This window comes from Podarcis filfolensis (assembly GCF_964270895.1).
Source record: "Podarcis filfolensis genome assembly, chromosome: 1".
In the NCBI taxonomy this organism is placed as follows: Eukaryota; Metazoa; Chordata; class Lepidosauria; order Squamata; family Lacertidae; genus Podarcis; species Podarcis filfolensis.
This window is the reverse complement of record NC_139604.1, coordinates 39,757,451-39,780,410: the sequence shown is the minus strand read 5'-3', so window position 1 is coordinate 39,780,410 and position 22,960 is coordinate 39,757,451. Positions and strand designations below refer to the sequence as shown.

The window sequence follows — 22,960 nt, the reverse complement described above, 5'->3', positions numbered from 1 at the left end:
TTAGGTTAATCATATATTTATTTTAAAACATATCTTAGCATACTTTCTGGTGAATATTTCTTTGTATATGTGATAGACTTCATTAAATCTCAAAATAATGATGTAGAGGGGAATATTCCCCAAAATTAATAATTATGGCAGTGCTGTGTTTCACAGTAACAATTGCCATATGTTTCCACTGCCTCTTTTCCCCCGCTCCAGATGAAGTTTGAGTTTTACGACCAAATTACATTTATTGTTGCTGAAAAATTGCAAGCATTGTAATGGCCATTACTGTCCATAACCACTTTTACAATTTCCATTAAGAACCTATTTATTTTCAGTGAAATATCCCTAACTCGGTGAATAGAAAAAGAAATTAGGTTACCATTTCTGGAATAATAGTGCTGAATGCCATTCATTAAAGTATCAGCTATCTCATTTTTTAATCCTCTGCTGCCCAGGCACAGAGGACGACCCAGAGAAGAAATGTTTTCTCTTACACTATTCCAATTAGAAGACAGCTTGTTATTGAAATGGAAAGAGTTTCCTGAATGGTAGCCGTGTAATTCGGAAGACTGTGTTAAACTGGCAGGCTTTCTGTCTTTATCAAGTTGAGTAACCAACAGAGGCTCTCATTAAGGGAAGGAGAGGGCAGAACTGCCAGAGACGTATGCAAGAAACATCCTATTACAGTCTTCAGACACTGAATGTTCATATGCTCTCATTAGTATAACAACACCATTGGTATTATAGCTCCAGCAATGTTCTGCAGGCCCAGGACTTTGCCTTCTTGCAGTGGTTCCCCATTAGCGTGGAGGGAGGGGGTATTCTTCCATCCTTCTGCTCCAAAGGAAATGCACATAGAAAATAGAACTGTAGAGTTGGAACGGACCACAAGGATCATCTAGTCCAACTGTAGAGGTTTCACTTCCATTAAAGTGCATAAGGAATTGTGTGTGTGTGTGTGTGTTGTGCTAAATACTCTTGAGTATGACATTGGGACATGCATGATCCACAGCTTGATGTGCAGTAAGGCTTCTTATTCTCTGTTAGAAGATGAAAAAGCCAGCCCTTACATGGTGATTCATAGGCAGAGTGGCAGCTGGAACCTCTTAGGAGTGGTGAGTCAGGGAGAGAATTTTGTAAGTGCCTTTGCTTCCCCAGTAATTCTCCCAGCAACAGAGGTTGCAAGGGACAGAGTTCCTATGTGATTTGAGCCACTGCAGGCAACTCTGAGAACTTCTCTAATACAGTGTATGATCAGTTTAAGAATAACCCTCTTTTCTTGTTTAGGTCAGATGCTACGTACCAGATATATAATTCTAAAAGCACAAGGAGAAGGAAGACCCTGCCCAACTGAGCTCACCCAGTACAGAAGCTGTGTTGTAAAGCCCTGCTACAGCTGGGTTATTGGCGAGTGGTCCCCGTGCAAAGTCAAGGTATCTGTTGCGTGCTGGCTTATAGGAAGATCTCCTAGCATTGCCAGTAGAAAAAGTGCATAGCTGTTCTCCACATGCTGCAAAACTATAAGACAACTGAATATATGCTTTTAAGGTTAGAGAGCTATGCCATTTTAATATTCCTGAAAACAGGAGGAAATTCCTATCAAATTGTGGCGAATTCATCATAAATGCTAGTAAGCAGCTGATTAAAAACTAATTTAATAGCAAATGCCAAAGGAACATACATTTCTAATAGCACTGGGATGAGTGTCATAGATCTTTTTTATAGCAGCAACCCTAGATCAAAGCATGATTTAATTTCAGTGAATTCTGCCACGAAGGAAATTGACTTTTGCACTAAGAACACTATGTAGTCTGTCTCAGTACCTCAAAAGGCCTTGAAACAGTATAGTTTAAAGCCATTGCATGAAGTGCTGAGTGTGACTTTTCTCCTTGGGGTGATTATTTTTTTTTAATGGTCTGAAAATGTAAACGCTGACGTGAGTTGTGGAGCCTCAAAAATATGTACCTCTGCTTTGTCAGCACCAGCAGCCTGCATGCCCTCTCTGCCTTCATGCCACATTCAGCTTGCACTGACTTGCCTCATGTGTTTCTCCACCCCCTCCCCATTTATATCTCTTAGATCCTGCTTCTTCTGAAACATTTGATCCAATATATTGCCTTAACTTTAAACTGATTTTCCACACTCAACTTTTTTCATGTGGGAGAGGATGGGGTCTGCTTTGCTTTCTTCATGTCAAAATAATTGGATGATGCACAGGGGAAACTATGGCAGAGAGAAAGTTGTGATATATGCTTAAAAGACAGGTATAAAATTGTCACCATTAACATCTCTTCTGAGAAATGAACAAAGCCCCTTCCTCCCGCATATAATTTTATTAGCACATAGAGCAATGTATGGAGCTAGGTTTTTAGTTCATCTAGGTCTTCCAGAAGTTCAAAGAGGATTTGTCTTTGTCCTTGCTTCCAGTGAAGTGACACTTTCTGAAGATCTGATGCTCAGAGTGCACTGGATACACATTCTTTGGTAACCTAACAAATCTCTCTCAGTTGTGTGGACTGCAGGCAAATGCTGGAAATAGGAAAGGCCACATCTTCCATCTGGACATAATCTGCTCACTTTACAAATGCTCTGGGATGCTTCCAGGAGACAGGATCTATACAGTATACTTAGCATTCATTATTAATGTAGTAAGAGCTATTTTAGTACCATAAACTTCCATTATTTCTCTTAGGGTGGACAGTGCGGGGACGGATTCCAAGTACGGGACCTCACATGTATGATACATGATGGCTCTTTATCGGCAACATCTAAACAAGCGGAAAGTTCGTTGTGTGGAGAGCTTCCATCTAAAGATGGTGCATTGCAGCTTCCGTGTTCTGTGCCTTGCCCAGGTAAACTCTGTGGAGGACTTTGTTTTGCCCTTGCAATGGTGCACACACAGATAGTCATGTTCTGCAAGACAATATGACACTATAATTTGATTCATATTTGCAGCCTAATAATATGCGTATCTGCAGCCTACTCTGAGCTTCCTTGATCTCCAATCCTAAACATGACTCCTCTGGAGCAAGTCACACAGAGTCCATTTTGATTTCCAAGACAATCTCATTGTGTTCAATGGGGCTTGTTCCCAGTTAAGTGTGCATAAGATTGCAGTCTTAGTCCCTTAAGAGACTGGCCTTTAAGCCAAAGTAAATATTCTTGATTTCACATATTGCCCTTTCATAATTGATGCTCTCCCATTTATAATATACTGTAAAACCTGTTCTAATTAGAGTTCCATCACATTAAGAAAGGCATTCACAATCCTACAGTTCTTAAGAATTCTATGCAAAGCTAGAGCAATATTGTAGTTCTCTCTATGATTCTTCCCAGGCTTCTATTGGGAACATGCACACCTTCGTTCTACATGGTTCAGCTTTACTGAATGTGTGCCTAGCATACAAGTGAGTCATATGGGCATACAAATCTAGAATGACTAGGTTGGATGGTCTTCTGTCATGGTATGCTTTAGCAGAGATTCCTGCATTGCAGGGGCTTGTACTAGATGCCCCTTGGGATCTCTTCTAGCGTTACATTTCTATGATTCTATGACTAGTAGTGATGATGAGATTTATAAATAATGGATACATCATATGAATTATCACTACACCTTGTTTTCATAACAAGTCGTGTGCACATACTCCCAAACTGTGACCCTGCACTTATGTCTAATGAGACTTATTTCAAGCTGATGTTACAATTTTTCACATGTGAGGCTTTTAGCACATGCTCAGAATTTGACTGAGCCCTTACTCTGCTTCAGTGACAAATTGCCCTTCCTTCCTGATAGCTACATTGCAAATCAGACGTAGTTTTCCACAATCCTAGGTCAAGAGGGGCTTCCCAATCCAACACTTGCTGCTTGGCGCCGTGATTTCCACTTCTGTGAGGAGCCCATGTTCCTCAACAGTTGAATATGAGAGTCATCAGTCCTGGGGGACTGAACCATCTTCAACCCAACCCAAAGCAATAGATGGTGGGGAGGCCAATAAGGGAATGCAGTGGCAGGGATGAACACATTGGGTAAAGCCCAGATCTAAGCATCCAAACAGAACCTTTCTCTATCATCCTGCAACAGCAATGACCCTGACACTTTAATATTTTTAATGCTCATGCCACTTTGCTAGATGCAAATATCAGATCTATGCAGTAAAATGTTAACTAAAACACCATGTAGATGAATTCAAGCAAGCAAGTTATATTATCCTCTGTCAGGAAAGAAGAAGAAGAAAAATAGTCAAGATGTCAGCCTAACGTGTATTAACTGGAAAAATGTCTCCCTGGACCTTAAAAAAGTCATTACCATGAATGGTCTAAACCTTTTAAGAATCTGATTTTGAATGATAAGAGATAGCAGAACAAGTAGTGTTACCTATTAAGTTCCAACTGGCATTGCCGTGATTTCAAGTTCAAACCTTCAGAGACATAAGTAATAGAGCTATAGAAGTTCCCTCTTTCCCCCTTCTTCTTACACACAGGTGATTGTCATTTGACAGAATGGTCAGAGTGGAGCTCTTGTGAATTAACGTGTATAGATGGCAGGAGCTTTGAGACTATGGGTCGTCAGTCTCGGTCAAGAACGTTTATAATTCAGTCTTTTGAAAACCAAGACAGCTGCCCTGAACAAAAATTGGAGACGCGGCCATGCTCCGGTAGGGAATGTTTCTTGCTCAGCCCTTTCGCTGTATTTTACAGAAGCGTTCACACTACTTTGTTATTGCTGTCAAGGCCAGCCTAAGATGTTTTGCTGCCGGAGGCAGAACAGAAAATGACACCTCCCCAAGTCAAGGTGCATAGTACTCAATGCCAGTCAGGTTGTTTACACATGAGGCAGAATATGTCACCTGCGTCTCTCAGCCTCCTTTACAAGAAAAATAAAAATTTCCTGCCCTTTCATGAGACCCAGAATTAGCTGCCTTAGGTGACCACCTCACTCAGCCTAAAAGGAGCACCATCTTGGTATTATTGCATATTTGGTGTTTAATCATGCCTTGAAATTAGACTTTAAACATTCTTTTTTCTCACCCCACAATGACCAAAAAATTTCAAAGGCAATAGCAGGCGAGTGACAGAGGGGGGAATGGGGTGGACTCAATGGGGAAACAATGAGCACAGCCAAATGCCCTCATGTGTGTCCTCTTTGCATGTTTTGGTATAATTTATTTACAGTGCAATCCCATAAACCTTTGTTTTGAAATAAGCTAATTGAACTTAGTGGGGCTTACTCCCAGCTAAGTGTATATAGAATTACAGCCTTAACTGTTTGCCTATTAGGAAATTTTGAATTTCATCTGAAAGGAAAACAGGATACATTGTAAATGCGTGCATACATGCTACCTTGCAAACTGATTAATGTTGCCCTGTTGTTTGGACTATAGGAGGGAAGTGCTATAATTATGTATGGAAAACGAGTCTTTGGCGAGATAATGAACGCACAGTGTGGTGCCAGCGTTCTGATGGGGTGAATGTCACAGGTAGGGACATCCTCGAGTCTACTGCACACAGTCTAGAAATGTTCCAGAACTATGACTTATACAGTGATGATAATGATGACGATGTTGTTTAAGAGGAAAGGGAAATGTTCCTGTACGTGGGATTCTCTTTGAGGGCTATTTTAGTGGTCTCTTGAGAACCAGAATTTGGAGGAACAGAGTATCTATTTAACCTGAAATGTCCTTCTCTCATTTGTTCACCTAGTTTCACCCCTGCTGTATTTTAGAAATAGATTAAAACAATGGCCATTTACTTCAGCTTTTTAAAAATAGGACTCGTTGCTGACAGGCCATAGCTCAGTGGTAGAGTGAGTATTTTCAATACCAGCGGTTCCAGGTTCAATCCATACCATTACCAGGTAAGCCTGGGAATGTATCCAGTTTAGAGCCCTTAAGAGCCATTTCAATTCAGTATATACAAGACTGAGCTAGCTGGCATATTTTTATTTTAGTTGCTATTTCCTATTGTTTGATTGTGATTCATTTTCAGCCGCTTCATGAATCCCTGTTGATTGAATCAGATTATAAATATCTTACATAAAATAATAGTTCAGCCACCTAGTGCAGGCAGGAATATGCACACACAATGACTACGACATGGAGGGATCAGCCCACCCAAATAAAGAATGATTTGAGAGCAGGTACATACATGGCAGAAAGATTCCAGCAAGCAATTAGCTCTGGCTGACTCTGCCATTAATTTACCCACTTGATTTCATTGTTAATGGAATGTGCATTTTACAAATATTGTACAGAGACCAGGTTTCAAATAATAATCATGCTAACAGAACTGAAGGATAAGTGCTTAAGTTGGAATATCCATTTTCACTGACAACACAATGAATGTCAGAGACAAAAGGAGAATCCACAAGTACAAGTAGGAATAGCCAATTCTCCAGTTCTTCATCTCTGTACCATTCATTCCTTCATTCCCTAGAGCCTTCCCCCCTGTTCCTCTTAGAAATGCTTGGGGCATTCAGATTCAGTATGGATAGTGAATTGGTTTGAATTATCACCAAATTCACGAAGGGCTGAATCAAATTTGCCGGCAGACTCAACATGATCTCTTTAAAACCAAGTGGGAATGCCATTAGTGAGCAATGGGGGATAAAGTCACTTCAGTTCATTTCATTTAAAGGCTAATGCATCTCAGGAGTAATATCAAACAATAACTCATTTTATTTGTATGCTGCCTTTCCAAAGTTAAAGCCATGCATAAGGCAGCTTACAACATAGTACGCAACTACAAAGTACGCAACTACAAAGTACACAGGCGTACTGAACAAATTACACATAAATAATAAGATACAAAAAAAAGTAACCTCAATAACAGCAACAGCCCTCCCCCAACAATGCCCCCTAAATAACACCGCACCCAAGAGTCTGTTCAGCAGCCTTGGCTTTTGTAGTTGGAGTCAGTCAGGGCCCTGCCCTCCCAGGCCAGGTGGGAAAAGGCCTGCAGTGCAGGGAGCAGATCTTCTAGGACTTACAGCAAAATTGATATGAATGCACTGGCATTTGCTTCTTTTTTTGCCAAAGGCAGTGTTGCAGCAAAGTAAAGTTTCCCCCACAGATATCACTAACTCTTTTTGAAATGTACCTCTTGACATTTGCTCTTACAGGGGGTTGTTCCGTTCAGATGCAGCCAGCTACAACCAGGCATTGCAGCCCAGCCTGTCGGAAGCCCTTTTCTTACTGCACGCAGGTAATCCAGATTGTGTACTTTACATAGTCAGAATTAACATTTGTTTACAGCTAATACATTGTGCTTAGACTTTGCAACACCCACCCACAGCCTAGAGGCATTGTTTAGTATGTGTAGGACACCACCTAGTGAGCTAATCCAATAATTTAATTAAATATATAGGCATTGTGGAAAAATAATGCATGAATGTATATGCATGGTGGTTTATTGTGGCTTGCCAAGCCTAGTTAACTTTGGTTCTTCTTATTTTCATTCACATGTCCAGGGAAGGTTGATTGTAATTTTAGATATAAGGCTGTGAGGCCCCCCCCCCCAAACATTTTCCTTGTCCACCAGAAAGAATATTCAGTTCATGTGCCATCAGCAGCCTGGTCCCCTCTCTGTTCAGAAGCTGTGTTATTCTTCCTCCTCCTCCAGAATTATTTGAAATAAAATTATCCTACTAGGATAGCTTCCCTTCCTTTTTGACTTTGGCCCAGTTAGAATATAATGCTAAGCCAAACCATAGTTTACTTAGCACAGATAATAACATCCACAACAACCTATGAGGAGTAAGCCAAAAACAAAGCTTCATCACAGCTAATGGTGTCTCTGGATCAGGACAGGATTGTATGTACTGCTAAGCCAAACCATGACTTTGCTGGTTTGCAGTCTTTGCTCCAGGAACCCACAAGTTTGCTCCTTTGTGCTAAGCCATAGTTTGGTTTAACATGATGTGTAAGCCAGGTCATTGTGTCTAACGGTTGTGAATTTCTCCACCAAAGTAAAGTGCATACAGGTGACTGAGTGGCATTCCACCACAAGGTGTTAACCATGTAACCATGGCTTGTATTCAGGCGGTGTCCTTCTGCTGGCAGAAGGCTCTTGGTTAAGAACATAAGACAAACCTGCTGAATCAGGCCAATGGCCGGTCTCATCCAGCTTCCTGTTCACCCGTTGGAAGTTTGCAAGGTGTGTGACAACACACTGCAACCTTTGGCAATTTTCTCTCACACCCTCAGCCCCTTCCTCAAATCTACAGGGGAAGGAGGAATCACTGAAAATTGCTTTTCCATTTTGCTGATGGAAGCCTCCCCTAGATCAATCAGCCTTCTCTCACAGGAGGGATGCCAGCTGGAACCAGTCCATGACATTCACTCATGTGGTGAGGAGAATTTTGCCGCACATTTGCACCCATTTATATATTCCACAAGGAATATCAGGCAGTGGGTTATTTGTGGGGTGGCGTTGTGGTCTAAACCACAGAGCCTAGGACTTGCCGATCAGGTCGGCGGTTTGAATCCCCATGACGGGGTGAGCTCCCGTTGCTTGGTCCCAGCTCCTGCCCACCTAGCAGTTCGAAAGCATGTCAAAGTACAAGTAGATAAATAGGTACTGCTCCGGCGGGAAGGTAAACGGCATTTCCGTGCACTGCTCTGGTGTGCCAGAAGTGGCTTAGTCATGCCGGCCACATGACCTGGAAGCTGTCTGCGGACAAACACCGGTTCCCTCAGCCTATAGAACAAGATGAGTGCGCAACCCCAGAGACATCCGCAACTGGACCTAACGGTCAGGGGGTACCTTTACCTTTAAAGTGTAATGAAAATGTAGGATAAGTCTGGTACAAGTAGTCAGGTAGATGTTACACCTTGAAAAGTTAACATGTTGAAAATCAATGCCTACAGAGTGATAGCAACCATGACTGGGAGCCATGATGTACCTGCTGTTTGGCTGAGGGTATGTTTGCAGCAGGGTATGTTTGTACATCCCTACACTTACAAACCCCGCAGGTTGGGAAGGTTAGCATTTGTATCTTTGATCTTCCAGCTACAATATGAAATGATATAGACAAGCAACAGCAGCACTGCATATGTGTGAGTTCATGCATGCCTATCTGAAATAAGTCCAATTGAATGCAAAGGGGGTTGCTCCCATGTCAGTCTGCCTAGCCTTAGGTATTTTTTACTAACTTAGCCTTTCTAACGTTGCAGGATTTTCACTGGTGTGACCTTTTTTTTTTACAAAGATAGATTTTGTGATCCGTGTTTCTGTTACAATGCTTTTATCCATACCAGGCAAAAAAGGGGCAGATCCCCCATTGCTTTACTACGATAAAAGAAACCCTTTTATCAGTTTGTACAATACTGGCAATCTGTCCTAAGCCTTTGGGATAGGTTGGGCTTTAAACTTAAACAAATACATAAACCATTTGGCATCAGGTTAACCTGTGAAAAGCCAGCAACCTCTCAGCAGAAACATCTTTTGTGGTGAGTTTCTATGGGCTGATTTCAGTGCTGAATACATTCTTATTACCTAGAGTGGAACCTGCGGTTGCGAGAGAGGCTATACAGAAATAATGAGATCAAATGGCTTCCTGGATTACTGCATGAAGATACCTGGTTTAGAAGATAAGAAAGCTGATGTCAAAACGAATGCTGCAAAACATAAACCCGTCAACTCAAAAATGCATGATATTTTCAAAGGATGGTCCATTCAGCCTTTTAATCCAGGTAAAAAAAGATAAAATATGGTGAGATATTTTTTTTAATCCACACACTATAAAAATAAAATTAGTGCACAGTGGATCATGCAATTAGAAATGTTGCTGCAGGATATGCAAACTCTCATTTGCAACTTAATTAAATGCATTGAATTCCATTTACATTACATTGTAAAATTGTGCCGAAACATCACTGTAATATTTGCAGTGTTACAGCCAATGCCATTTTTATAATTCGTACATAATTAACCAAGAAAGGTACAGTTGTCTTTAGTAGATGAGACTGCCATACAATGAAGAAAAAAACTAGTCTAATTCCTAGATTGATATTTTCTGCAAAACTCTTAATTGCATCTGTCAGTCACCTCCATGTTGCTTTGGGCTCTAATCACAGTGGTCCCAATCCAGGGAACTGGGAATCAAGCAGACGGCTGCACACCTGCTGCTGGGCTGATGAAGATGCCCTTTATCCCAAGATTGCTTGTCACTGTGAGCGCTGACAGTGCTGATCACCTGCCAGGCAAACAGGAGGATTCAGCATAGTCTTCTGCTCTTATTTACTTAACAAGTAGATGATTTGGGCAGCATTGATTATGTATTGGGTACAGGTCCACCCATGGTGCTGAATGCAGTCTCATACCCACAGACCAGAATTTGGTGGAGTTGATGTGCACAGAGAAGCTTATTTTTGTATCCAGATTGGCATCTCTAATAGGAGCAACTGATCAGCATTTGTTATCTCACCATTGCATGCTACATGGATTTCTGTGTATATGCTTCCTTTTACTATATTCATAGCTTGATAATCACTTCATTTCAATGTTTAAAAGTTACAATTTGCCTCGTTTTGTTTTCTTCCCTTTTCTGATCCAGATGGAAAACTTAAAATATGGGTCTATGGAGTATCAGCGGGTGGGTTTCTCATGATAGTTTCCCTAATATTCACCTCATACCTTGTTTGGTAAGTATTCTGTCTACTTATTCTTTTCTTTGTTTTATTTTTATTCTACTTATTGCATTTATATCCCAAGGTGGTATAAATGCCCCCCCTTTTCTCAGGCTTTCCCTACAACCACCCTGTGAGGTAGGTTAGGCTAGGAGGCAGGGACTGGCCTAATGTCACCCAGGGAGCTTCATGACATTCTAGCCACTAGACCACACCAGCTCCTTATTTTATAGGTTTTTATCTCAATTTCAGACACTTCACTAGAACCAGGATGGATGAACTCAAATCAAGTTAATATAAATCAAAATGATAAATAACTTGCAAGGACAAGTTATTTCACATTGTTTTCTGTTGGATGTAATTAGGAAACAATGTGGTATTTGAGAAGATTGTCACTTTTTCTTAGGATGAAGCACAAAATAATATGTATGTGCAAGAGAGAACCGTGTGTACTTTCAGAGCTTCATTTTATGTTGTCACTACACCCACAGGAACAGAGCTGGAAGGGAGTTGGAAGTCATCTAGTCTTTTAGGAATCTAGACTTTGCAGGAATCACAGCTAAAGAATCCCCAACAGATGGCTATCCATCCCTTGTTGAAAAACCTCAAGAGCCCACCGCCTTCTGAGGGAGTCTGTCCCGATATTGAGCAGCTCTTACCAAAGCTGTTACTGCGAGGTTTAATCACATACAATTCCAAACAGAAAGGAAAAATGGAAGGCACTTTTAAAAAGCAGGATGAGCTGAAAATAAAAAGGGTATAGTGTAAGAAACAGAAGGTGGATTGCTGGGGATGAGCACCAGTGGAGGAGCAAAGTGCTGTCACTTATCCCATAGCAGGGAACACAATGGAGTGCTGTTTGCCAGTCCTCTGCATGCCAAATTAATACACTTCTACCCAACCCCAGAAAGAATCCCACAAAATAAGCAAAGCAGAAGAGGTAGGATATGATCTCATGCATATTGAGAGGGGGGTTCAACAGTCACTTTTATGCTGGTATTTTTTGCAGTCCCTGTTAGTGATGACCCACTGAAATGCCACAAAATTGTGAGCGAGCCTTTGAGCCCAACAGACTAGTTGTTCAGAAAAGTGGAAGGAAATGACAAACTTTAAAGCATGGAGGAGATTCATGGAGGAAAAGTTAGCAGTGCCTACTAGCCAGAATACCTATGCTCTGTCTTAGGGAAGCCCCAAGACATTTTGCTGCCTGAGGCAAAGGATAAAATGGCATCTCCTCCCAATATATGTACAAAAGACTGGTAGTTGGTCTCAATTCGTTGCTGGCAAACAGAGAGTGCCTTGAAGCACTTGAAGACAGCAGACTAGCTTAGGGTGTATAGAGCAGGAACACATAGTTCTGTTCATTCCCTGGCTCTCAGAATCTGCCACCTGGGGCTGCTGCCTAATGGTAGGGTCAGCCCTGTTTTGCCTCCACTGTCAGAGCCTCCCTTACCCGGATTGTGCAGCAGCAATGGTGGATTCTGGCAAGATTTGATGAGATCTTGTAGAGTGCATAAGATCTCACAAAATTCCTAACTTACATTTTGAATTGTCATTTAACAAACAAATTTAAAGCTTTTTAATGCAACCTTAGATTGTGTCCTTAGAATTTATATTTTCTGTCAACTAACAGCTGGACATTCTTGTAGAGTTGTCAGATTTTCCATATTTTAACTGCATGGGGGAAATAGCTATAGCTGCAATTCAGCATCCCAGTTTTTCATGACCCAGCCACTTTTAAGTCCAATTGATTTCAGTGCAAAAAGCTTTAGCCATGTGCTTAAATCACCCATCACAATCAATAGTGTTTAACTTTGGCTGGATCATGCCCATTGTATTATTTTACTTTAGTCTAATTAACAAGAGAACCTCTACTTCTTAATGGCGGCGTTGGGGGGTTTTCGGCAGGCTAAGTGCTTTTGCACTCAGTGCCTCCTTGTCCAGGCCCCATATTCCATGCCAGACCAAGAGCCAGGTACCAAGATGAACTGCGAGTGAAGTCCGTTTCTCTGGTCCCTGGGGGGAAAGTACAAGGATGATTACCCTCAATCATCCTTGTTCTTCCTTCACCAACTATGTCCTGCTGTCGTAGGGGCTGCCTCCATTAAGGCAGAGCTGACCTGGAAGCCCACTACATTATATTTAATTCATATTTTAAGTTTTCTAAAGAGATGTTTTCTCCCCCCTTTTAGCAAAAAGCCAAAGCAGCAGCAACATGCTCCTCCACAACCGAAGTGTCTGACCCTAGCCTACGATGGAGATGTTGACATGTGACGTGGACCGAAATCCAAATGTAGACATCAACTGCCTTAACTGCTTCCCCACCCACCATTTTTTCCCCTTTCTCGGTTTGGATCTTATTTATGTTTTTTGGAAGCATCTCACAATTGCTGATACACATGGGCAGAATACAGTTTGCAAATGTAGCAGTTTTGCCTTTTGGTTTATCTGAAGAACATGGCACTCAAGGACCTTCTATAACTTGGCAACACTTTTCCCAAGGGGGACCTGAGAAATGCATCATTCCTGTTTATCAATGGGAATAAGGATGAACAAGTGCAGGCTACTACTGATTTTTACCTTTAAAAGCATGACAATCCTGGGGGGAGGAAAGGTGACATTTACTGTAAAGGACAAGTTCGACATGGCATCATTACGCACTATATTAGTGCAAGCTTCTTTATTCTTCACCTCTTTCAGCAATGAGTTTTCTAGTGTTTACATTTGAGTTACATTTGAACTGTGAAACTGATTCATACGTTTTTCAAAAATGTCTGGAATTCCCTTCGTTTTCTAAGTTCTTGGGTTTCTTAGATGGGAAAACAATCTGATTTCCCTTCAGATTGAGATCAGAGGAGCAGGATAACAAGCACTGGGAAAAATTTTGCAGCACAAGACCCAGATCGCTTTGTAACCCTGTTTTTTTGGAAGAGGAAGAAGAAGAAAAAGAAACTGGCAGATATTTTGATGACTAGGAAGATGAAAGTGCTCAAATATATATTTTAAATTAGTATTAAGCCATTTAGATACATTTTTAACCATTGAAAACTGTAATTCAGTTTGTTTAATATGAATTCTGCTTTTGTATTTTAAACTTTATTATCTGGAATATTTGTAAATTCTTTTTTTTTAAAGTTTATTCTTGACCTTATTTATTATACATCTTAACACACACACAAAGTACTGTTTGTAGAAGGCCTTGCGTTTTAAAAAGGTTTCCAAGTCTACATTCTGAACATCCTGAAGAAGATACGTGTTTGTAATAGTATATGTTGCAAGTAAGGAAGTGCCATCTTGTGGTATTGACATGTATTTATAAGCAAATAAAAAGCTAAAGAGTGTGGGAATGTTGATCCAGGCACACTGCAGTCTCTGTCAGTAAAAGGTTTTCTTTTTGGTCCAACAGAATGAAAATCTCCTGATAGCCTAATCATACCACATTCATGAGCCAAATGTATGAGAGAGGGATTCAAAATGGGTTCATGTTGCAATTATGTATGAAAAACCAGATTCAGTAAGTCTCAAGAGGTGAAGATGTTCTCCATTACAGGTCTGTTTCTCTGAATGAAGAACTTGTCTTTAGATGTTCTCAAAAGAGCTGCATGTGTCTCTACTACAGCAGGTATATCCACAATTGAAAGCTACTCTTCCCCCTGCATTGGCCATACCTGTCAACTTTTTCCTTTTTTTATGGGAAATTCCCTTATTGCGAATAGGATTCCTCACAAGAAAAGGGAAAAGTTGACCTCTATGGCATTGGCCAATAAATAAATAAGCAGCCAACAGAAAATAATCTAGCTGTCATTACTAAGTTAAAAATAGTCCAGCCACCACCCTGAATGGTTTTGGAGATTTTGGTGCTATTTCTCTGGAAAAAGAGGTGTCAGAACTTACCATGAATGCCTCCCTTGTTCTCTTAAAATGGTAATGGCGCCCATCTGAGGGTTCTGAGTTCTGGTGATTTCCATCTGAAAAGAAGCCATAGATAGATATGAATTTTCTCCCTTAAGGCCAGAGCGCTACAAGCAGGGATGTTGTTAGGTAGTTAAAATGACCTCACCAGCAAGCTGTTCTAGGAATTCTCAAGCCAATTTAAAGGGTATGTAGGGGGGTGAAGGGACAAAAGCCCCACTGTGCTAGCAGAAGTCCTTATGTAGGCTTCTGCGACTAGGACTAGTTTGTTGAATCCCTCCTCTTTTTCTTTTTTTAATGGGTAGGGGAAGAGAAAGGGCAGGAGATCTCATACCCATCTCAAAAGCCTGTTAGGCCACATTCTGACAAGGCCCCTGCCTACAGTGACACCTAATTTAGCACTAAGATGGTTGAAAGGTCAGTTTGCTGCCTGGCTTCTCACCAGAGCAGAAGCAACCAGCCCCACACAGCTAGATGGGTCGTAAATGGCACGGCTGCCCTCATCTTAGGTTTTATTCCACTCTTGAGCTTCAACTTATGCCACAGTGACTGCTCTGACAAAGGCAGAATGAAATTCGTCATAATATAATCCTTAAAAGATAGTAAAGAATTTCCTTTTGTCCATAACGGGCTCGTGGGAAGACAATTACCATTAGCTAAATTGACATCTCTATTGTTCTGAAAGAAAGGAAAGATTGGCCCATTTATGGTTAGCGCAAGCTTTGCTAAATATTTAACCAAGTTCTACAAAATTGACGTTAATTTCCCCAGAACGTAATTTTATTACCATATGTGAGTGAAGGGGCAGATTATTTTAAAAGCAATGTCATTCTATTCTAAACTGCAAGGCAGTATATCAGATATTCACAACCCGACTTTTTGGATGTATTAAAGTTGTTACCCATCAGAATGGATTAAGCTTCCGCACAATGTGAACAATTTTTGTTCCAAGTCAGTTAAGAGTCTAAGTGATCACTTTTGAATACAGTCTTTCAGTGGAGTGGTATTTGACTTTTCTTTAGCACTTATTCCAATGAAATCATTACCATGAACTCAACCTTCTTCCCAGCCACCTAAATTATAATAGCATTCTAATCTTCATGCATTCAATAAAAAAGTGCATGCTTATTACATTGGGTCTACACCTGCAGGCAGAATAAGATGGGAGAATACTGAAGTGGTAGAACAGAGTGCTCAACTTTACACTGTAGGTGAGTATTATAATTTCTCAAGGTGGTAGTGTAGAATAGGCAACTTCAAAGTGGGAGAAATGCCACTTTTGTTTGTTCCCACTACTCTCAAGGTGCTCTGCCTCGCTGAGCCAAGGTGCTTGGGCTTCCATCTAAGCCAGGCATGTCCAAAGTCCATTTTGGGGGCCCAATCCAGCCCACCGGTCGGTTTAATCCAGCCTCTGTCTGTGGCAGTTTATTTGTTGGGTAAAATCCTCAAAAAACCTCAAGAATTACAACCCTAAAAAAAGCTCAACAACTTCAATCCTAAAAATAGCTCCACAACTTTGGGGGGAAATCCTTAAACAAAGGTCAACAACTTTGGTTCGGCTTAGGGACAGTCAGGGCAACAATTGTATTGGCTGACCTTAATTTGTAGCAATTAATGATATTGTCTCATTATGTATTAGGTATATCTGCTTGAGAACACTTGTGCAAATGGCTCTCTCGTCACTCAGTTCATAACTTAAGCACAGAATCATAGAGTAGGAAGGGACCCTGAGAATCATCTAGTATTCTAGTACCACCCCCTGCAATGCAGGAATATGCAGCTGCCCCTTACGGGGAACGAACCTGCAACCTTGACATTATCAGCATCACGCTCAAACCAACTGGGCTATCCAACCATCCAAGAGCAGACCCCGAATTTGCACCTTCTTAGAGCCTTGTATGGAAGTGTCACCACCACCACTGAACAGCTCCTTGGCAGCCATTAATATAGGAACCTTCCAGCCCATGCAATTTTTCGTTGCCCATCAAAACCCTGCTTTTCTATGGTATGTAGTTAGTTACCTGGGCTCCATTCCTCTCCTGCCTCCTGGTACTCATTTCCTTTCTCCAATTTTGCTGCTGTTCTGAACTCAGTTCCATTGAGGAGCCTAGGGAACAAACACAAAGCCTCAATTCTCTCTCTAACTTTTCTGTTTCTAAGCTTAGCTACACTGGTGCCAGTGACCCGCTCTTATCTGACTCCTCTCATTTTTAACAATTGGGGCGCCCACTTGTCTGTCTGGCATCTCTCGCCATACATTTTCCTCCATATTTGGCATGTGAGATTTCCTACCTCCATTTGCCCTCTTTCATTCTGTAACAAGCCTCCTATTAATCCAAAATCAATCAACCTGTCTGTCTTTCTGTCTGTGTGTCTTGATTCTGAACCTTGGCTTGTCCTCTGAATACTCATTTCCTAGTATGCAGTATAATATTCCCAAGGCAAACAAGACTCTAAGCTAAAGATCTCATTGCATGTGTCCGCCGAGTACACACGTACATATTTGTCACCATGCACGTACATAATGGAAAACATCTAGTAATATTACCACAATAAGAATAAATAATGTCCCTGCAAGTAGAAAGGTAGTATATCAGGGGGAAAGATTATAGTCCTAGTCCAGGCCTGTGCTTTAAAAAAATCCAGTTTTTAAAATAGGGAAACATTCAAACATGGGTATGAAATAGAGTGGTCCACCTCCATCACATCACCTCATTCTGTTGCACGTGTAGACAAGTCCTGTCAGCACCCCTTGTTACTAGTGGATAAGAAATGGCATATATGAAATCTCAGTTTTGAGTAGTTATTAGTGATTATCACAGTTCTTATTTAGTTTTCCTATGTATTTTAGTGCCTACAGTTATATTTCAGTCAAATGCATTATACCCTCGTTTAAAAAATACGGCTGCTCCTGTATCTTGAATAATGAATTCCACTGAAGAAATGGCTACAAGCAAATATTTCCACTTTGATAAATGTACTTAGTTTTGCCGGTTAACACACTCAGTTACAGAAGAATGCAAAACTGGCTTGGGCAAAAATGTGGGTTAAAAGTTTACAGGATGACTATCCATTTGGAAAAGCTATTTGCACGGAATAGGAAGCAAAAATCAATGTTACTGTTTTTTTCCTCCTGGTAAATACAATAACTTCAAGCAAAGAGGTACAATTATTTCTGAATTTAATACAATGGCAAAACTCCTACTTATCCCAGTAGAGTAATAATTTTCCTCTGAATGTGAGTGAGAGAGAATTCTTTAAAGTTTATTCCTAATGCAGGCATTTCACTTGTGAGGGGAGAACCATTTAATACAAATTCATTATGCTTTAATCAGCCATTAGTTCAGGCAGATGGGATGTCCAAAGGATAGTAGAAAAGGAATGCTTTTCACTTTTTCAAATTGCTCTTAAAGGCATTGCTAGGATACTGGCATTCCATCCCACTTGTGTGCGATGTGCAATCGATGGTTTGTAGGCGCATCTCCTAAAGAGCCCAATTTATAGGAAAGATCTTCCATTTCAACCCAGCCCCTGCATTCTATTAGTAAAATAGCCACAGTGTTTTCTTAATGCACGTCACAGGAGTTCAAAGAAGGTTGAATCTACACCAAGGGGAGTTTACATGTGTGTAGCTAATGCCTATTGGCAGCCAGCACACTAACAGCAAAGGCCAATGTGTTCATTTGGCATTTTGAGCCTCTGTTCGCTCAAGCCATTAAATGGCTTCCATTGATTTCAGAAGAGCTGACTCAGGGCTTGGTGACCTGCAATTTATTGCTCAGTTGCAGTTTTTTGTCTTCAGAGCTCCTCGCAGCCGTGTTAGCTAATCAATCCTCCAAACACCTCTGCGCAGTCGGTAAGTAATACAACTTAAATAATTAAGTAATTTGGATTTGCCATTTTCCACCTTTCTTTGTTTAAGAGGTGGCTGAATCAGTTAAGACAAGCGATGATGGATGACTTATAGATCCCTGGGAGAGCAAAAACGCCAACTGTAGGGGAAAGTACCAGGGCTGATTTCCGCACAACAGCAAAGCAAAGCTGGGGGGGGGGGGGGGAGAGGCATATTTGCAGGTACCCAGAGAGATGTGGAAGTGGGCCTTGTAAATTCAGATCCGAGACTGACCATGGAGCCAAGCCTTCATTTCAGATTCCTGCATCAGACCACACACAGCCAGCTGGGCAATGGAGTGGTCAGAAAGGAATGCAGACTGAGTTCCAGGGAACTAAAGATTGAAAACCCTCAACCAGGCATTCATACTGCACGCCCTGCAAAGCCCTCCCACCATGTTAACCCACAGACATTGTCATGCGTATATGAAATGCAGGAGATTTGGAGATAATTTGCAATACTGAAATGCTGTTTCTTAACCATCAAACTATGTGTTTAAAGATCAGAACGTTGTTGAAATTTGGGAGCTGGGATAAAGAGTAACTTCGTTGTGACTTCTTCCATTCAATAAAGAGCTGAAAGTTTTATTTTTGTCAATGCCTTTCAAAAAATGGCATAGTCTATGCACCTGGACTGGAGAGAGATTATATTGACAATTCTATGATGGCTAGATGCGAGAATGCCTATTGATTTGTTGTTGCTCCTGAAGAAGCAAATGAAAGTATATATCAGATATATACCTTTTTAACTACTCCAACTCTTTCTCCCCAATCTCCAATCTTAGTCTGATGTCCCAAGTTCTCCTAGGTTTCCCTACAATGCAGGCAAGGGGGCCATTGCTGTACATCAGAACTCCCTGTAACAGTGTCATAAAGAGGAATTTCAGCATATGTAGATTGTCCAACAGCCTATATTATTAACATTAGGCATGTAAGCAATGCTAGAATGCAATAACGAGGGGTGTGCATTGGTTATGCACATGATCTGAATAGTGAGGTGTATTGAGGTGGGGTGGTTTATTTTTGAGGGTGTGGGTCTTCCTCTTCTGTGTCAAAGCACAACGTCAATAACTTCCCTCCAGTTGGATCAGGGCTGCTGCAAAGCCTTGTGTTGCTTTGTCCTTTCGGTACTTTTCTGTACCTTATAGAAAGCTTTACATGCTTTTCTATATCTCTATGTTCCTTCGGGTCCATGGGCTTTTCAAGCAGTGAGGTCATCCAAAAGTTGCCTGTGGACGACTGAAAAAGACTAGATTTATTTATCTGTTAAAGCACAGTTTTGGATGTTTTAAAAAAGAAGAAGTTAAAAGCCTCTTTTTAAAATCCTATATCTCTCTGCTTTAACAACAAAACCCAGAGCTCTTCAGAACTCCACTCTGTGTTCTAAACATCATCATATTGTAAGGCCTGTTGTAGGACAGAAACAAGCACTGGAAAAACCAGTGTGAAGCTGCAAGGTTTTAAAAAAATGTACAGCCAATAATACATACCATTTAGCCACCTCTTAATTATTTTAAGGTGAGAGAGAGACAAACCCCTGCTCTCCCTTTGCTGTAATGCAGGGATGTCCAACTCTCAATAGACTGCAATCTACTCACAGTATAAAAAAACTGGCAGTGATCTACCCAAAGTTGTGCAGCTTTTTTTAGGAAGCCAAAGTTGGGGGGGTTGCTTTTTTTTGCTTTTTTGTAAGGAGATCACTGAGGGGCCAGAGGTCAACCAGGATCTACCAGGAACACTCCGTGATCTACCAGTAGATCACGATCTACCTGTTGGACATGCCTGCAATGGATTATGGAAGAAAGTGAATCCCTTTTAACTTCCCCTGCAAAAGTGACCTGGACCCATTTGTCTGCAATTTGGAAGGCTTAATGCACTCTGGAGGGCTCTCCAAGGCCTGTACATTTCATCCACTTTGGCCAAAAGGGTTAGAGTTATAGTCATTTTTAGATTCCTTATTATAGTGAATGGAGGGACACAGAGCTTCATATTACAGTGGCACCTCGGCTTACAGACGCTTCAGGTTACAGACTCCACTAACCCAGAAATAGTACCTCGGGTTAAGAACTTTGCTTCAGGATGAGAACAGAAATCGCGCACCGGTGGCGTGGCGGCAGTGGGAGGCCCCATTAGCTAAAGTGGTACCTCAGGTTAAGAACAGACCTCCAGAATGAATTAAGTTCTTAACCCGAGGTACCACTGTATACAGAGTGGCTGAGAACACAAATTAGTGATAAAAGTGGAGAGTGTGTGTAGCAAATCAGAAACAAGTAAGGTTTTTTCAAAAAAACACAGATACAGTGGTACCTCGGGTTAAGTACTTAATTGGTTCCGGAGGTCTGTTCTTAACCTGAAACTGTTCTTAACCTGAAGCACCACTTTAGCTAATGGGGCCTCCTGCTGCCGCCGCGCCACCGGAGCACGATTTCTATTCTCATCCTGAAGCAAAGTTATTAACCCGAGGTATTATTTCTGGGTTAGCGGAGTCTGTAACCTGAAGCTTATGTAACCCGAGGTACCACTGTATAAAAATAAGGTGGATGTTGGGGGGGTCAGTGCACTCCTCCCCTGGGAATAACATGAATTATATGTATTCCTTTACAAGAAAAAGGGTAGGCTCTGGTTGAAAATGTAAAAATCACGGAAGGCAAAAATGTGTTTCTTTTTTGTGTTTAAAAGGAATTCTAAGAAATTCATTCCTCTCTTAGATCCATGGATACAAAAGAAATATATAGAAAGGACTTCCTTCTCTTACCCTTCCACAGGCACCTTCATTCATCACACCTAGAATCCGCACCAGCAGACAATATTCCACTGGACAAATCTTGGTCTTCACTGGCCTCTTTGTGATGTGGAAAGGGGTGGAAACACCGAATCCACACACAATGCAGAACCCTCCTATTTCAAAGAATCAAAGCCTTCCTTTTCATTGGCCTCAGACAAGGTTAAAAACTTTTATAGTTGATTTCTTCAAAAAAATACTCAATAAGTTACTTTCCCTTTATTCTCTCTTGATCCTATAAGGTTTTTATATGCAACTTTCTGCTATAACACGCCTTCATAAAGTGTGTGTATGTTTGGGACTTCTTAACTACAGAAGTCCACTCGCCTCTGAATTGTTGACAGCAATTTCAAGTGTAGGACTGAATATTTCATCCCTTTGTAACTGGTATGTTGTCAGAAGATTGTTTGACTCTTAGTACAGTTTAAAGAAACACACAACAAGCTCGGGATCTCCGCTATTAAACTTGTACCGGTAAATATTGCATATGTCTGGCTGACTGACTGACTGATTGATTGACTGACACACTCTCTCTGTGTGTCTTTCTGTCTCTCTTACACATACACACACACAGAGGAAAAGCCTTCCTATAACTTATTACCAAGCCCCCACAACTATTTTAAAAGACTGGGACTGTAGCTTAGCTGTTTGTAATCAACACTGACACAGTTAAAGGGAAAAGATGGGTCCTTTTTGTCTTTCAGAGAGACAAGATCATTCACCAAGTTTTATCTTTTCCAGGTTGTGTACCATAACCAGATTTCTGTCAAAATGCAGGAACAAGGCCGACACATGAACTAGGGTCACATTTTATTAATGGCAACAGCAGCGGAAATGAGAATTGTGAGAAGCTAACTGCAACCTCAACCTTAGGTGAGCTGAATTCTGACCACACCCAAGAGCATTAGGCATAGCCCCAAAGCCAGAGCCCCACCTTAAAGCGAGTAGGAAGGGCTTCCTCATGCAGCATCACAAACCCTCATGAAGCCCCACAACTCTGGCTAGGTGTGGCAGGCTAGCCTCAAGAACATTCCATATCCAAGCTATGGGTCGCCAAACTCAGAGCAGCTGGCCTCCAGAAACGCCTTTCAACTCCAAAGGTGCTTAAGCTCCCTTATCTAACATAAACTTTTCCCTTATGTAACATAAATTCCCCCCGCACCTTCCTGCCAGACAATGTGACCAAACCCATCTAGTTAACTGTACCCATCCCAAGAGACTTACCACCTTCTGCATCCAGTACAGAGTGGGCCAAGCAGAATGGGGAAAGCAAAGTAGAAACAACTACAACAACAACAACAAACTTAGTTCCAAAGCCTGCACTTGAACAGAGAATGGACTAAGAAGGTGCAGAAAGGCTGAAGAGTCCTCTGTAGGCATGGCATGATTTTATAAACTACACAGCCACACAAAGCTCCACACATGCAGACACCAATGTGTGAACACATGCCTACCACTGCAATGCTCCGTCTTCCTCCCTGGCTGGCCACGATGTTATTCACTGTCACAGCACAGCACGGCCAGAGGGAGCAAATTAATCTAAGTAAGAGCTTTCCAAACTTTTCATGTTGGTGACGCACTTCTTAGACATGCATCATTTTGCAACATGGTAATTCAGTTTTACTAGCAAACCGGAAGTTAAACTAACACCTTTCCAGCCCTGGGAGGAGTGTGGGGAGGGTTTGCACGACACACTGACACACTGCAGCCGGTTGCGACACACAGTTTGAAAAGCGCTGATCTAAGTACTCGTATAAAGTTA

General features: G+C 41.3%; 1 protein-coding gene and 1 long non-coding RNA gene across 10 annotated transcripts in view; one reads left to right on the top strand and one right to left on the bottom strand.

Annotated features, from left to right (window-relative positions):
- The window catches only part of THSD7B (thrombospondin type 1 domain containing 7B), a 511,659-nt gene extending 497,678 nt beyond the window's left edge, over positions 1 to 13,981 (top strand). For all 9 annotated transcript variants that reach the window (XM_083581788.1, XM_083581787.1, XM_083581784.1 and 6 more), the window contains 8 exons: positions 1,276 to 1,421; positions 2,681 to 2,840; positions 4,470 to 4,643; positions 5,370 to 5,465; positions 7,106 to 7,188; positions 9,485 to 9,677; positions 10,541 to 10,628; positions 12,806 to 13,981. In XM_083581788.1, coding sequence (XP_083437914.1) covers positions 1,276 to 1,421; positions 2,681 to 2,840; positions 4,470 to 4,643; positions 5,370 to 5,465; positions 7,106 to 7,188; positions 9,485 to 9,677; positions 10,541 to 10,628; positions 12,806 to 12,887 — 1,022 coding nt within the window. In that variant the 3' untranslated portion in view covers positions 12,888 to 13,981. The remainder of the gene's footprint in view (positions 1 to 1,275; positions 1,422 to 2,680; positions 2,841 to 4,469; positions 4,644 to 5,369; positions 5,466 to 7,105; positions 7,189 to 9,484; positions 9,678 to 10,540; positions 10,629 to 12,805) is intronic.
- LOC310747943 overlaps positions 2,819 to 22,960 on the bottom strand; it is a 109,310-nt gene continuing 89,168 nt past the window's right edge. Inside the window, exons 2-4 of the long non-coding RNA XR_014541039.1 lie at positions 16,547 to 16,632; positions 14,508 to 14,581; positions 2,819 to 2,901 (exon numbers count right to left, since the gene is read on the bottom strand). This is a non-coding gene — a long non-coding RNA (uncharacterized lncRNA). The remainder of the gene's footprint in view (positions 2,902 to 14,507; positions 14,582 to 16,546; positions 16,633 to 22,960) is intronic.